The sequence below is a fragment of the Macrobrachium rosenbergii genome, chromosome 36, assembly GCF_040412425.1.
Source record: "Macrobrachium rosenbergii isolate ZJJX-2024 chromosome 36, ASM4041242v1, whole genome shotgun sequence".
NCBI classification, from domain to species: domain Eukaryota; kingdom Metazoa; phylum Arthropoda; class Malacostraca; order Decapoda; family Palaemonidae; genus Macrobrachium; species Macrobrachium rosenbergii.
The window spans coordinates 9539289-9552917 of record NC_089776.1 but is presented as its reverse complement, the minus strand read 5'-3'; the positions used below and the strand labels follow the sequence as shown (position 1 = coordinate 9552917).

At 37.2% G+C, this 13629-nt stretch overlaps 1 protein-coding gene across 1 annotated transcript in view; it reads left to right on the top strand.

The window, feature by feature from the left end:
* The window catches only part of LOC136856608 (transcription factor SOX-8-like), a 41235-nt gene extending 33094 nt beyond the window's left edge, over positions 1 to 8141 (top strand). Inside the window, 3 exon segments of the mRNA XM_067134534.1 lie at positions 3873 to 4064; positions 4513 to 4949; positions 4952 to 8141. Of these exon segments, the coding sequence (XP_066990635.1) occupies positions 3873 to 4064; positions 4513 to 4949; positions 4952 to 5238 (916 nt within the window). The 3' untranslated portion in view covers positions 5239 to 8141.
* The last annotated feature ends 5488 nt before the right edge of the window (positions 8142 to 13629 follow it).

The window sequence follows — 13629 nt, the reverse complement described above, 5'->3', positions numbered from 1 at the left end:
AATTATTATATAATTAGTTAATAAATACAGTGCTGACTAACGTAACAAACACTTTCTTTAGTACACATTTCCATTTGAGAAAGTCTTCCACTATTGCGAGGATTTCGGCAAAAGAAAATCGAACAAAAGAGGGACCCAATACGCGACACAGTGTGAGGTCCGCGGTGATGTATCGATGACGTCACGGAGTTCCGTAGGGGTGATGTCTGGTCTCACATGAATTAATGACTCTGTGATGCAGCGGCCCAGGGGTTTTCCTTAATGAGGCAGATATTACGAACCAAAAAACGCTCGTTGAGGAGGGTGTACAAAAAAAACATGTTAAATTGTCTGCGTGGAAAGTGTATGCACGAACGAAAGTGTATGTTTTTTGTGTAGGGATTGTGTTGCTGTATGTGATTTATATCGTTTTATGTCTATATGTATATATATATATATATATATATATATATATATATATATATATATATATATATATGTATGTATGTATGTATGTATATACAGCATATGTACATGCCCTGTCAAACATTGCTACAAATTCATAAAGTAAGAATGATCTGTGCTATGTATTCTGAGAAAACTTGAAAGGAACTAAACTCCAACATTTTTTTTTATTTTGTTGCGGTACAGAGTTATTGCACTTAGATCCCTACCTCTAATTTACAATACTTAAACTGGAGAGCTTGCAAAATTTATGGTACCACTTCTTTTGTGATAACTGAAGGGAAAATTAGTTTTTCCGTTGCTTATTTAATTATGAATACAAACACTGTTGACGAAGAAAGACTTTTACCTATATGATATCAGTTATTAGTTTCATGTTAACAGTAAATTTCGTTTGATGTAACTCATACTCCTGATCTTTTACTTACGAGGATAGTAGCAAGTAAGCTGAATTCAACCCAGTTCTACAACAGCCTCAGCTAATTCTAGTGGCTTAGAACATACAGAGATTCTAAGCACTCTTCATATAATATTATTTTCCACAAATAAAGATTCGTGGCTGATTGGGGACAGCAAATGAAAAACATACCAAATCTCAATTACATCACAGAATAGTGAGGGGCTAAGAGTTTGGAAGCTAAGGAACGTAAGATTTAGGCCAAAGGTCAAGAGCTGGGACCTATGAGGTCATTCAGAGCTGAAAGGTTTGGAAGGCGTAACGGGAGGGGGGGGGGAAACCTCGCAGTTGCACTATGAGTCAATTGTCAGGAAAGGGTGGAAAATAAGATGGATGAAAGATAATATGAACGGAGGTACAGTAAAAGGAATGAATAGGGTCGCAGCTAGGGGCCGAAGGGACGCCACAAAGAGCCTAAAGTAATGCCTACAGTGCACCGTGTGAGGTGCACTGAAGGCGCTATCTCTCCTACGGCAGCTGGAATTTCGATTTGGGCAACTTTCAGTCGTTTGAATGTCCCTTATTTTCTCAGCGTTATGAAAAAGTCAGATAACAGAGTGAGTCTCATAAGTGGCTTCCTCCTCCTCCTCCTCCTCTTCTTCTTCTTCTTCTTCTTCTTCTTGGAGAAACAAAGCCACAATTATGTATATGTACATTACATAACTACGGATTTGTTTCTCCATTTTAAGACTCATGCAAGTATGAGTATTATTATTATTATTATTATTATTATTATTATTATTATTATTATTATTATTATTATTATTATTATTATTATCTTACTTCCTAATAAGCACCATATTCTTTGGAAGCCTGAATTTCAAGTCAATGGCCCTGTGGCTTGTTCCATATGGACAGGGTTCATCTTCTGAATAATAATAAAGTAATAATAATAATAATAATAATAATAATAATAATAATAATAATAATAATAATAATAATAATAATAATAAATTTATCAACTTGCACGTCATTAGACGATTCACCAACTATAAGATTAAATAAAAGTATGTTATATCAAGACACAGTCGATTGTTTTAAGTCTTTAAGTTGATTTGATCATACGAAATTTAGGTTGTCACAAACTCAGCCAAACACTGGGCCACTCTCGAGCATTCAGCACTCTAGACTATGAAAAGTTTGAGTTGGAGCGGTTGGACAGCAAGTTACAGAGTTCCAGAAGTAGAAATGAATGAATTACGAGTATCCAAAGATGGAACAGGGATAAAATCCCACAGTTGTGCTGAGATGTAATGGTTAGAGAGGCTGGACAGCAAGACTGAGCATAGGAAAGGGAAATGCAGTTATAATCAATATGAGACTCTCTCTGGGACATAAATGTTGTGTTGTGCATTTAGCATCAGTTTACTAAGTTATTATCAGACATAATAGTTTTAAAAAAGGTCTAATTAATCTTATATATATATATATATATATATATATATATATATATATATATATATATATATATACTATATCAAATCCAAAAATAATTTTTAATCAATGATCTTAATATTATAACCTTTATTGTTGCCTAATCCAAAATTAACTTAAGTCAATGATATTTTGCGTTATTTTCTCTAAGCACACCATTACATTATCAATTATTTCAGACCGATTAACCTGAGTATTGCAAAACGAGCTCTCTCTCTCTCTCTCTCTCTCTCTCTCTCTCTCTCTCTCTCTCTCTCAAACACACACACACACACACACTCACACACGTAGTTATCAAGCCTGAAATTACTTCACGTGAACAGGCATACCATATTTTGCAAAGCATAGCATTACATAATCGCCACTTATCTCAGATTAACATGAGTATTGTAAAAGTCTCTCTCTCTCAAACACACACACACACACTCACACACACACACACACACACACACACGTAGTTATCAAGCTTGAAATTATTTCATGAGGACCGGCCTACCAAATTTTGCAGAAACATGGCCTTACATAATCGCCACTTATCTCAGATTAACATGAGTATTGTAAAACTCTCTCTCTCTCTCTCTCTCTCTCTCTCTCTCTCTCTCTCTCTCTCTCTCACTAAAAAAGGCCACAGTAGGGGACTTCGTACGCCACGCCGTTTCCGAGAAATCTCTTACCGGCGATGCTTAGATAAGGCGATAAGTAAAACTACCTTCTTGCAGATAACAGGAGCGAGGAATGCAACAGTCATATCCGCTCTTTCTAAAGGGTGCTGGGAAACGGTTAAGAAGAGACAGAGAGAGAGAAAGATAAGGAGTCTGGACGTGTTCGGTACGGATTGCCTTGCGTTTGGTACGAGTGTTGTACGTCACGTCCAGTCACCTTATTTAATTCAGGGTTTATATATATGTGAATATATATATATATATATATATATATATATATATATATATATATACATATATATATATATGCATATATATATATATATATATTTATATATATATATATATATATATATATATATATATATATATATATATATATATATATATATATATATATATATATATATATATATATATATATATATATATATGCAAATACATATATATATGTATAACTGAATCACGAAAATATGGGCCGTGATGAATATATAGATAGAGACACAATCCACGATGGAAAGAGAAACAATGGAGTGCTGCAAGGCCTTTCGACTTATGGTCCTTTACTTAGGACTAGGAGTCGAAAGGCCTCGCAGCACTCGATTGTTTCTCTTTCTTTCGTGGACTTTGTCTTCATATATATATCATTTAAGTAACTATAACATTCCCTGAGTAACATTCCCCTCACTGCTTTTGCCACAACGTTCCTTAAGTACCATTCCACTCACCACTGTCCTTTTCTAAGCAACCAACTGGTTCTTAGCCACGTAAAATAAGTCTAATCCTTCGGGCCAGCCCTAGGAGAGCTGTTAATCAGCTCAGTGGTCTGGTAAAACTAAGGTACACTTCTTAAACTATCCTTTTCCCAATTTCAGGGGTATGACGGAGGACCAAAAGCGACCCTTCATCGAACGAGCGGATCACCTTCGGCGGAAACACAAGCAGGAATACCCCGATTACAAGTACCAGCCGAGACGGAGGAAGGAGAATGTCAAGACAGTGTCCAAATGTCCTCAGGGAAATCCCGTCACTATGCAAGATCTTTCAGGCAACCACCACTTCGTGAGGTTAGTGGGCCTATCACTGTCTCATTTCATCCAGCTGATAAGTATTTATTTGTTTCCTAGCACAGCATCTGTGCTTAAAGCCGCTTACTATTAATGGACTTTGATTCTTTGTTTTGATCCAGTATGATAAGGTCAGAGAAGTATACTGCCCTGAAATGGAAAACTGCAGTGTCAGCAAAATTTTCGAAGTTGAGATATGCCACCCATTGGGCTCGTGAGACACTAATACACAAGTTACTGCAGTTTCTGAATGATTCTCAGATGCTTTATTTAGGGGGTCCCATTTGCAGCATCTGCAAAATCAGTAGTAAGGCAAGGAGAAACTGCAGTATCTACCATCTTTCTCAGTTTTGTATTTTTGCAGATACTGCAGTCTTCCATTTTAGGTCAGTATAATGTTGATACATCTCCAGCCTCAGTAATTATCTGCACTCATTTCTCTTCACAGCAGTGTCAAAGGTGGAAACCTTGGTCTGAGTCTGCAACCGCTGTCCCCTCCAAACTCACCTTCCAGCCAGGGCGTCGTCAAGGGCCACACAGATGCCCACCTAGGGGACCCAGCCGTTTTTGTACCTGACTGTCTCACGGACACCTTCGAAAACATAGATCGCGCAGAAATGAACAAATACTTGATGCCTGACCAGGGCTCAGGACCTCAGTACGCAACTTCCGCTCCCCATGGCCCTCCCGCAGGTCTCCAGCCCATGACGACCATGTCTGCCATGTCTTCCATGAACACCATGACGGTGCCGAGCAGCAGTAACAGTTGCAGCGGTTCCTTGCCCTCAGGAGCTTCCTCCTCACTCTCAACTCTTCCTTCTTTGGGTTCAAGACTGTTGCCTCCTGCACCCACTGTCTACGGGGGATCGAGCTCTCCATACTACACAGGGGCGCTTCACCACAGCCTGGCGGCCATGGGTCTCCCGACCTCATCGTTGGGGAGATTGGCGCGAACTCAGCCGGAGGGGTGTCGCCCGGAGGCTCTCCTGGGTCTCCTGTGGGAGATTACGTGGAGCTGCAACCACCCCGAGTGCCGAAAGAAGAGCCCCTACCCCCCCTCACTGCTCCAAAGCCTGCCAACGTGAACCCCTTCCTACACCAAAACCTCTGCTACTCAACCCAGCCACACCCAACCTTCCAGTACTCTTACCCTTACGCAACCATGTGGTACTGAGGAGCCCAGTTCTCTGTTGCTTTGAAAATGAGCGCTGTCCATTTGTCTGTTCACTGACTGTCTGTAAGACGAAGATTATCACAAAAGAAAAAGGAAGTTACATTTGACAGTAACGCGTGAAAGTAATCGTGGCTGGGTTATTTTCTGAGAAGCTGCCTCCTGTAGGCACCAATCCTTCGAGAGCCTCGAGCGAGGGGCTCCAAAATAATCTTCGCGAGTGTTAACTCCTGCTGCTTGCCAGTGCTGCGTTAGTCCTGTAAGGTGTTTACTCTAAACTTAGACATTAAGAGCAAAAAAATCTCTATCTCTCGCCTCCGTCAAGTGCCAAATAAGAAGTGTGTTTTTATAAGTGTGTTCCTTGTCAGCAGAAGTCCCTCCCCACCCCAAACTCCCCCGCTCCGGCGAGGAGACTCACAGTGCCTTGGCGCAAGGAACACGAGTGTTGTGCCGTTCTTCCTAAGTCAGTTTTCAATGTGCCATCATATCGTAGGTTAAGAATTAAAGTATCAAATATATAAATATATCATATCTGTTGCTGTAGCGTTAAGGTTCTTTCACAAAGTGAGAAAGGAAACGAATAGTCCTCAACTCTTTTCGGGACCAACAGTGTTGAGAAAGTACTCAGCGGATTACCAGTCAGTCCAAGTGTAGTTTGTCATCTGTTCGTGTTCTAGTGTTAATGGGACAGAAACTGCATTTCAGTATATTTGCAAAGACAAAAAATTAAAATTAAAATTAATGGGATAATTTGTAAGATAGTTCAGTAAGATTTTATGCAAACGCTAATACACATTCTATTTGGGGTTTAGCCTACGATAAACGTGTTTTTTGTGTGTGTGTTCATCATTCCAGCGCTTTCCAGAAACTACGCGTCGTCCAGACCACTTGGTTATTGTCAAGTACAAAAAAAAAACAGATATTCCAGTGATTTTTTTACTCTACATATAGAGTGTAATATCTTTAAGGAATACTCGAAATTGCAGAACTCATACAGTTAGATGAGAATTATTGTCACATTTTTTTTTATTTTAAGATTTTTTTTCCGATGCAGTATTAAAATAATATTTTAATATATAATTATATAAAGGTAATAATTATCAACCGTCGGCGTATCTGACATCTTGCATGACTTAACATGAAAATGGATCTCATTAATATCCAGTTAAATAAACAAAGAAACAAAAACAAAAAACAAAAAAAAAAGAAGATTCACCTAGATCTTACGATGGGCTTCTTGTTAGTAAGTATGTTGCCAGTTCCTACGCTACTTCGTTACTGAAGAACTGAGTTAATTCACTTTTTCTGTATATATTTTCTTATATATACAGTAGCTGTAATTTGCGTTCCTTCCTCGAGATTGTAATACACATCTCCTTCTCTTTCTGTTAATGTCATTGTTGTTCGACTGTATCTTGAAACGTTTCGAAATTGAATTCAAAATCTCGTGCGAGTTTCACGTTCTCTTCTAATTTGTAATAATTATAATAATTATCTTTTATTAATTATGTCCTTCTGTGGCAGCTAGTATCTTAAATGCTTTCTGTTTTGTTCCGGTTCGATTTCAAAACAGATTTGAGGCTTTCCAGTTAATTGGACATAAAGTCACTAAATTGATATAAAAAAGAAAAAAAAATACAGTTTATCTTCAGCTTTTCTGTTTCAAGTTTTCAGCTGATTTGACGTTCCGGGTCGATTCATGAAATAAAAAGATGTTTTGGATTTTTCCTGGGTAGTGATCCATTTAATTGGACACAAAGAGTCACTAAATTGATATAAAAAAAACAGTTTATCTTCAGCTTTTTCTGTTTAAAGTTTTCAGCTGATTTGACGTTCCGGGTCGATTCATGAAATAAAAATTTTTTTTTTATTTTTCCTGGGTAGTGAACCCCAAGGGTTTTCGGGGGTCGTTATCTAGGACTCATATTTCTTGGGGGTCATTACCTTTATGATATTTGCAGTCTTTTGTTTATGTTTTTACGGTCATCGCCAATTGGCTTGTACTAAACACGCCGCAAAGGCGGATACATACCGGATTAAAAAAAAAAAACAGCGGGCTAGTACTAAATACGCCGCAAAGGTGGATACATACCGGGTTAGAAAAAAAAATCCCAAACGAGCTTGTACTAAACACGCCGTAAAGGTGGATACATACCGGATTAGGTTAAAACCCTTGGGGGTCACTATCTAGGAAAGATCCAAATTTTTTAATAGAAAATTTTTTTTAAGATTAATGCTGCGCTAGTGTACAAAATGTCATATACACACGAAGAGCACAAATGGAAAAAAAAGTACAGTGTACAGTGGGTGTACAATGGATGCTAAGAAGTAATTATAAAACTGAAAATATATGATTTTTTACTCACTTAAAAACTTTAAAGATATTTCTGGGTTAGAAAAAAATATCCTCGCGTACAGAATAAGATAATTTTTTTATTTTATTTTTTCTTTTAGCTTGAAATCGCCATATTTAATCAACCAAATTATTTTTATTTCCAAATTGTGTTCACAATTGTTGCATGGTTCAATAAATTTTTTCAGTCATCAGTGCGCATGTGCGAGGATATTTGTTTAATAAAAAAAAACTTATGCTGGAAAAATACTGAATATACTTTATAAGTAGAAATACATTCGAGACGCTGTACTTGGGAGAATAATTATATTCTGCGTTCCTGCAGAACATTTTGTTTTTAATGCTGTACTTAATAAACAAAAGATTGGAATGCTTACAAGAATGTTTAATGAAAAAAAACATGTACTTATTAGTGAGTTATTATTTATGGAGTGAGTTTTTTTTAATAGTTATACTATTCTTATATTATTTCCGGAAGAGATGTGGCTTTATATATATACAGTCATCATGTACTTTCCACGATATGTAAATAAATAGATAATGTACGTTCTTATTTTTCATTTTATTTTGCGAACCTTCAGGTCGAGCGCGCCTAAGTTGCATGGAATTGCAATTCAAAATATGTATAGTTTAATGTTGTATGTCAGTGATATGTGTGTATATATATATATATATATATATATATATATATATATATATATATATATATATATATATATATATATATATATATACACTTAAAAAAATAAATGAACTAGAAAAAAACAAAAACTAAATTATAGCTAATAAAATATCTAGAATGGAATGGAATGATATAAAATCTACTCCAAAGGACAAGTGCTGGGACCTAAGAGTCGGTATTTCAGCGCTGAAAGGGAAACTGAGAGTGAAAGGTTTGACAGGTGTAACGGGAGGAAAACCTCGCAGTCGCACTATGAAACAAATGTTAGGAGAGGGTTGAGGAAAGTAAGACGGAAGAAAGAGAATATGAACGGAGGTACAGTAAAAGGAATGAAAGTGGGTGCAGGTAGGGGCCTAAGGAAGGGACGCTGCAAAGAACCTTAAGTAATGCCTACAGTGCACCGCGTGAGGTGCACTGACGGTACTACCCCCTTACGGGATAATATTAAAAATGATACATGGAAAATGATATTTCTGCACCTTGAAATTAGTCATAAAACTTTGGCAAAGACAGATGCATTTACCCAAGGCCAAGAGAAAGAGAAGGTCTTCTCACTTCGCCCCCCAAAATCCCCCACGTCGGCGGGGCTTTGTCTACCAGTTATTATTGAAAAGAATTGTATTGTAAGCAGTGGGGATGTCGTACAATTGGAACTTCAGAAGTTCTTCAAGCGAAGATGCAATGCGTTACTACCTTAATATAGTTCTCCTGGTATTTTAATAATTTACTGACATTATTATTCATTTCTTTTTTAATTTGCAAATTTATCTGTTTTTCTAATAGCTGATCTCTTTCTGTATCAAACTTCATCTTCTTTGGAAGCTTGAATTTCAAGTCAGTGGCCCCTGTGGTGGGCTAGTTCCGTATAAATAGGGTTCTTCACCTTCTGATTGATAATAATAATGATGGCGTATCTATAAACAGTACTGAATATTCATTAATATTTATGTGCCCATTTAAAAAAAAATTTAAATCACAAATCAAAAAGTGATTAACTATTCTGTCATATCTCCAACAAATAACCAGATTGTTGCTGAATATTCATTGATATTTATAGCTCCATTCCACAAAAAAAAAAAAAATAAAATCACAACTCAAAAAGCGATTAAATACTCTATCATATATCTCCTACGAATAGCTGAATATTCATTGGTATTTATAGGTCCATCTCCAAAAAAATAAAAAATAAATTAAAAAACAACTCAAAAATGGATTAAATACTCTATCATATATAATCTCCCACGACTACCCATCCTGACTCACATGGCTAATAAATCACAGACACCCAGCCCCCCTCAAAAAAAAAAAGAATTAAAAAAAAGAGGAAATACAAAAACAGATCGCGGGCTGGTGAATTCCGAAGCAATCGGAGACGGCCGCAAAGTAAACACAGCTGGTGGCGACGCCTGGCGCCTGGCGAGTGAGTTAAGTGGATCTCTCTGAACTAACTAACTAACTGAATTATCCGATAAGTAACAGCCGCCATTACTACACCTGTTAATAAATATGCTGATTATATAACGCATTTGAGAGGGTTTCTATTAATATAAGCAGGAAATATAAAAGGTTTTGTTTAGTTATTTTTTTGGGGGGGGAGGGTCTGGGGGGGGGTGTTGGCTTGGGAGGGCCGTTAGGAAAAGTAAATGCAATGGATAAGGTAGAAAGCACTAAAGATGCTTGCGATGAGAGAGAGAGAGAGAGAGAGAGAGAGAGAGAGAGAGAGAGAGAGAGAGAGAGAAGGGTGGGTGTTGGGAAAGAGAGAGAAAGAGATTGGGAAAAAAAAAAAGAGAGAGAGAGAGAGAGAGAGGGAGAGAGAGAGAGAGAGAGAGAGAGAGAGAGAGAGAGAGAGGGGGGGACAGAGAGGGAAAACATTGGGAAAGAGAGAGAGAGAGAGAGAGAGAGAGAGAGAGAGAGAGAGAGAGAGAGAGATTTGGGAAAGGGAGAGAGAGAGAGAGAGAGAGAGAGGGCTGGGAAAGGGACAGAGATGAAGGAAAAAGAGAGAGAGAGAGAGAGAGAGAGACTGGGAAAGCAAGAGAGAGAGAGAGAGAGAGAAATCTTGAAATCATTTTAACAGGAGGAAGCAAAGCGAAAAGAATTTAATCCTGACGATAAGAAGGACGTAAACCACTTCAAATTACAAATTTCCTGTTTCCAAAGACCTTCTTCCGAGAAATATGCATATACGTGAGTTAAGCAAGAAACGGGTGATTTATTACTTTGTTAATTGAAAATGAAAAGAGGTTTTTCCGAAGTATTTTTTTCTGCTGCTGATTGGCAGTTCTTTCTTACATACACTACATACATACAGTATACACATATACGTACAGGTGTGTATATATATATATATATATATATATATATATATATATATATATATATATATATATATATAAAGACAAAATCCACGAAGGAAAGAGAAACAGTGGAGTGCTGCGAGGCCTTTCGACTGGTCGTCCTTTACTGGTCGTCTGCTAAGTAATGGACGACAAGTCGAAAGGCCTCACAGCACTTTCTCTTCCCTTCGTGGATTTAGTCTTTATTTATATATTCATCACGTTCCATGTTTTTGTGATTCAGTTATACATCAAACCCCTTTACACAAAATGCATCATTCATCTCTTAACACTTCCAAATTATGCACTCTTTTCACTAAACTTTCATCTTCCATTCTCCCTACGCTTCCAAACCATCTCAAAAAATACTCTGATCTATGCTTTCACCAATACATTTTTCTTTCATTTGAATGCAACAAGCATAGTTTGCTTTCATAAACTCTTTCTTACACATTTGTTACCAAATCTTCCTGGTTTTCATTCACATTTCCTCTCAACTTTCCTTTCTTGTAGATACTTTCAAACTCTTTCGCTAGTTTCTGCAATTTCTCTTTGCTGACCTTTATCAATGCCATGCCATCCACAAACTTCTGGAATTTATATTCTATTCACAGAACATTTTCGTATCCAACAACTCTGCATCTGTTCAATTTCTTTCTAGGACTTTTTGCGTCATTTTATCCACCTTTGTCACTCCCTCACACACACACACGCACATACACATACACAAACACACACACACACACACACACTTTTACACCAAACAAGCCACTCTCCCGTTTACATATTGTAAAACACTTCACCTCGCTCAAGCTTCTATAACGTACATGACCAACACTTCCCATATTGCATCTCTAACAGTTCGTAACTTTTACGCCAAACCAGCCACTCTCCCGTTTACATATTGCAAAACTCTTCACCTCGCTCAAGCTTCTATAACATACTTGACCAACACTTCCAACATTGCATCTCTAACAGTTAATAAATGAAACCTTTTATACATCCTTCTATATCGTACACAACCCTCTCTCTCCATTTCCAAACTTCTCACATAAGTGTTACAAGACAAACTCTTCATTTGCGTAGCCTTTTCCTCGTCAAAACCCCCCATACACTTATCCCCAAATCATTTCAGTAGCAGCAGAAGAAGAAGAAGAAGAACGAGGATATGGGGAAAACAAACATAGGCGTAATTCTGTGGAATGAAATGGATTAAGGGAAAGGGTTAATGAATCTGTTCCGGGACGTAAAACGCAGCTGTCATAAGCGAATTATCGAAGCTGGAGGAAATTTAAGGAAGGCGCATGCGCACTGGCGGGAGGAGGGACGTCTGGTGTAAAGTAAGTTTTTTAAGTCGATAAAGTGAAGAGATTACAAATAAACTCAAGGCTCTTTTTTTTTACTTAATGAATGGTTTAGCATGAGAAGGTGACGTTTAGATATGTGCTGTTTATGAATTTCGCTATGATTTTGGCATGAAAATATGATCGGCAAAGTTTTATTAGTTTTAACAAATGATAACTGATTCCAATATGCATATAATATATATACATATATATATGTATGTATATATGTATATATACATATATACATCTGTGTATATATACATACATTATATATATATGTATATATATGTATCACCATAATTAAACCACCACATTGCAAAGTTATTTTTCTAGAGCACGGTATTTATTATCTAATCAATCTCCCATTTGTTTTTTTTTCTAAATTAATATGAAAGCGTGAATTAGAAAAAGGGGGGGAAATGCGATGAATAATATTTTAACTCCCACTCTTACAAAATACCACAAAAAAAAAGTAGCGTTACAAACCATTAGCTCAACTATTTCAATAATTGCCAAAATAGCAATAAGGTTATAACAAATCTCTAAAACATCTTTGGCGAATTAATCAATATAATACTTTTTATGAATATCTACCCATCTAATCAGATATAAATTCAAGGGATCTACTCAACCACCAGTTAGACTTTTGCTTAAAATATATAAAATTTAATTCCTGTTATCTTGATGTGTTGACAGTCCCACGAGTAAAGAGCCCGTGCTGGAAATAAGGCCAGTTATAATCTAGATTGGATGACTGGTTGACTGGTTCACTGACTGACTCACTGCTACGGTTGACTGGCTGGTCAGAATCAGTTTTGGGCAGAATATCGAGATAAGGCAAAAGCTGACATCAAACTGAAGTGTTGTTTTGTTTTGACGAGAACAATTCAGCTATTCGTAGGTTAAAAAGCAAGTATTTATTAGTATTTTATATTATAAAAACAAAACTGGACTCATAAAAAAAATTATTAACTGCAAAGTGCAAAATTTTCGTCAGAAAACGATATATAAATCAACGAGTTGCAAAATGATTATCAGATGTAGCAACCCAATCCGCTCTAAGAAAGGAAGCGGAAAAATCTTCAAAAAGACTCTTTAACCAAATGCCCAAGGGCGCCAGAAACACGAATCGATGACTAATCAATTGGGTACCAACACGGCAATTCATACGCAACTCAACACGCACAGACGCGCGCGCGCATGCGCCCTGAACACTTAATCTCGCGGGACGATAAAAGATGTATTTAAGACTAATGCCCCTTAGTGGATTTATGCCCAGTTCGCCTCCGCTGACCAGAGGAATATTCCTCTTGATATTATACTCTTGTGGTACTTAGGAAGGAATGCAGAATACCTTAGTGCCTTGGGAAAAATGGGACACACTCTCTCTCTCTCTCTCTCTCTCTCTCTCTCTCTCTCTCTCTCTCTCTCTCTCTCTCTCTCTCTGTCTGCCTATCTATCTATCTTCCTCAAGTTCCAGTTTGAAAATGCTAAGGCTAACGATTCACGCAGATAAATATTTCTCTCTCTCTCTCTCTCTCTCTCTCTCTCTCTCTCTCTCTCTCTCTCTCTCTCTCTCTCTCTCTCACACTATTTCTATATCTATCTCCCTCAGTTTTCAGTTTGGAAATGCTAATGCTGACGATTTACCCAGATAAATCTCTCTCTCTCTCTCTCTCT